This window comes from Gavialis gangeticus, unplaced genomic scaffold, assembly GCF_001723915.1.
Source record: "Gavialis gangeticus isolate Ggan-Ray unplaced genomic scaffold, GavGan_comp1, whole genome shotgun sequence".
Lineage (NCBI taxonomy): Eukaryota > Metazoa > Chordata > Crocodylia > Gavialidae > Gavialis > Gavialis gangeticus.
Genome location: NW_017728992.1, coordinates 146,571,300 through 146,573,666, shown reverse-complemented (window position 1 = coordinate 146,573,666; position 2,367 = coordinate 146,571,300). Strand labels below are relative to the sequence as shown.

Genomic DNA, 2,367 nt, shown 5'->3' with positions numbered 1-2,367 from the left:
AGGGTTGTGGGTGGGGGATGGGGGCTCGTGGCAGAGCCCCCCACACAGCATAGGGCAGTGGGGCACAACAGGGATCGCCTCTCCTGCCTGGCAGGACCTGGTGAGTGGAGGCTTTTTTTTTTTTCAAAAGAACTGGGAGCTGGGGCCTGGTGAGGCAGCCATTGACATGGCTGGGAGAGAGGACAGGGGTCGGGGGCCACTCAGGGGGTTGGGGGAGCAGGCAGGGGATGGGGCCTGGTGGGGGTCCCCACATAGTCCCTTCCCTCCCCTCCTCCAGTCCACCCCACCCCCTACTTACCGGCACAGAGTCCAGGTCCAGCTCCCTGTGGTGGTGAGTGGGGACTGCCTGAATCTCTGAAGCTCTCCAAATCTTTTCTGAATCAATTCAGACAGCTTTGAATTGATTCGGACCTTTTTATTGGTCCCCCAATTCAATTTGGATTTGGAGATGGCTGAATAGGGCCGAATCTCCTCCAAATTAAATCAGCACCTGAAGTTTTGCACAGCCGTAATCCCAATCATGCAGTTGGTCCAATAAAAGATATTACCTACAAAAATCCTTGCCTTGAGTGACGTTACACAAATGAAGCAGAGGCAGTTGGCAAGTTACTCCAACATCACTTACAAATTTGTTTCCTGTTTCCCAGGAAAAAGGGGTGCTGTAGAGTCAAGTCTGTGCAAATAAGTTAGTTCTGGAACTAGACACAATGATGTCTTAATTCAACAAACAGAAATCACCTGAGTGAAGTTCTAGATGCATTGCAATCAGTGAAACTTCGGTCACTGAGGTTACAGGCAGAATTCCCACTGATGTCAACGAAGGCGGGATTCATCCCTAAATTGTAACCTTTTTGCTTTTACAGTTAAAGGTAAACACAACTTAACCACTTATTTTTCAATAAAATATCCTGACTTCATGCCACTAATTTCAAGCAGAAACTGATTTACTCCAAAATGCTATAACTCTGCTGTTCAGCAAAGCAATAGAGCCAATTTGGTGACAAGTAGCTTAGAAGTCTTTGTTATTATTCATTACCTGTGTTTTTCCTTTCTTTAAAAAAATCATTTTAGCATAAAATATGGGTTTGCTGTCGCTATCTTGTTTTTTGTAGATTGGTTTATCATATTCCAGATTTAATAGTGCTCATGTTTGTTTGAGCAACTGTTTCAAAAATCTCATTACAATTTTTCTGACACATGGTGCTCTATCCAGAACTAAATTATGGTGAAGAGAATGACAATTAAATAGACTCACTTAACAACTGATGGTCATTTTTGACACTAATTGCTAAAATATAAACTATATTTAAAAATGTTTCTAAGCATCAAGAAGCAAACTCTAATGTGATTTTCAATACGCAAACCAGTCAGTCATCTTAGGGATAATTCTTTCAAACTCTTGATCTATCAACTACATTTATTCAGCATGATTGCAATTCAGTATTCCAGTACCTATAGTCTGGAATATTGAAACAAGTCTTTTATCAAATGTACCCAGTTACTTTTATGTGATCTTTCTCACTCATTAAGTGTTGCCAAGATGTGCAGTTTTCTTGAGAGTACATTGTTTAATGTTCGCCCTAAAGCTCACAATTCCTGGAAAAGAGAGGGTGTGAATCTCAACTTTAATTTTTTTAGGGTGAAAATCTAGCTCTTGAGGTTGCAGACAAATTTGAAGGCTGGCCAGAAGAGCTCAGAAAAGGCTTGGATGACAAATATTCCCTCACCTGTTTTTTATTTATATATCATGCTTATTAAGTCAATCTAATGTTTTTTGGTAGCCTGATGTATGACTTTTGAGCATTTGAGACTGGCAATCAAGCTCACTGCTTCAAGTCCATGATCTCTCCTTGAATCCCCATGCTGCCTCCCCATTACGCGCCAATTCAAATTTAAAATATAAGATTTAGTTTCCAAAGCTCCAGACAACTCTCTCCTACCTATCTGCTCTGGCTCATTGCATCTTACCTCAGCCTATTCGTTCAAACCAGCCTCACTGTTACCTGTCTCAGGGGCCATCCCAGGAATGTGAAATGACCTCCCACAGAAACTAAGGACCATCATTACCTGGTTCAAGAGCAAGGCATGCATCTCTGACCTGTCTTCTTTAACATAAACATATCTTATAGTATGAAGAAAATTCCTGCATTCCTCCTTTTGCCGGAGGAAGAGACAGGAGAACAGTTAGTTATAAGAGCGTGGTTATAAGAATCTGCATAAAATAGACGTCCCTGCTCTGACTTTTGTGCTGACCTCCGGCAGTCAGCAATGCTAGGAATAACCTTTTTGTGTCAGTTTGCTAGGCATGTATTATTCATATCATTCGTGTCATCATTCATAGTCCTCCTGAATGTAGGAAGAGGGAAT

General features: G+C 41.6%; 1 protein-coding gene across 1 annotated transcript in view; it reads left to right on the top strand.

Annotated features, from left to right (window-relative positions):
- The window catches only part of SLC7A13 (solute carrier family 7 member 13), a 131,965-nt gene extending 130,192 nt beyond the window's left edge, over nucleotides 1-1,773 (top strand). The window contains exon 6 of the mRNA XM_019527863.1: nucleotides 1,639-1,773. Within this exon, the coding sequence (XP_019383408.1) occupies nucleotides 1,639-1,758 (120 nt within the window). The 3' untranslated portion in view covers nucleotides 1,759-1,773. The remainder of the gene's footprint in view (nucleotides 1-1,638) is intronic.
- The last annotated feature ends 594 nt before the right edge of the window (nucleotides 1,774-2,367 follow it).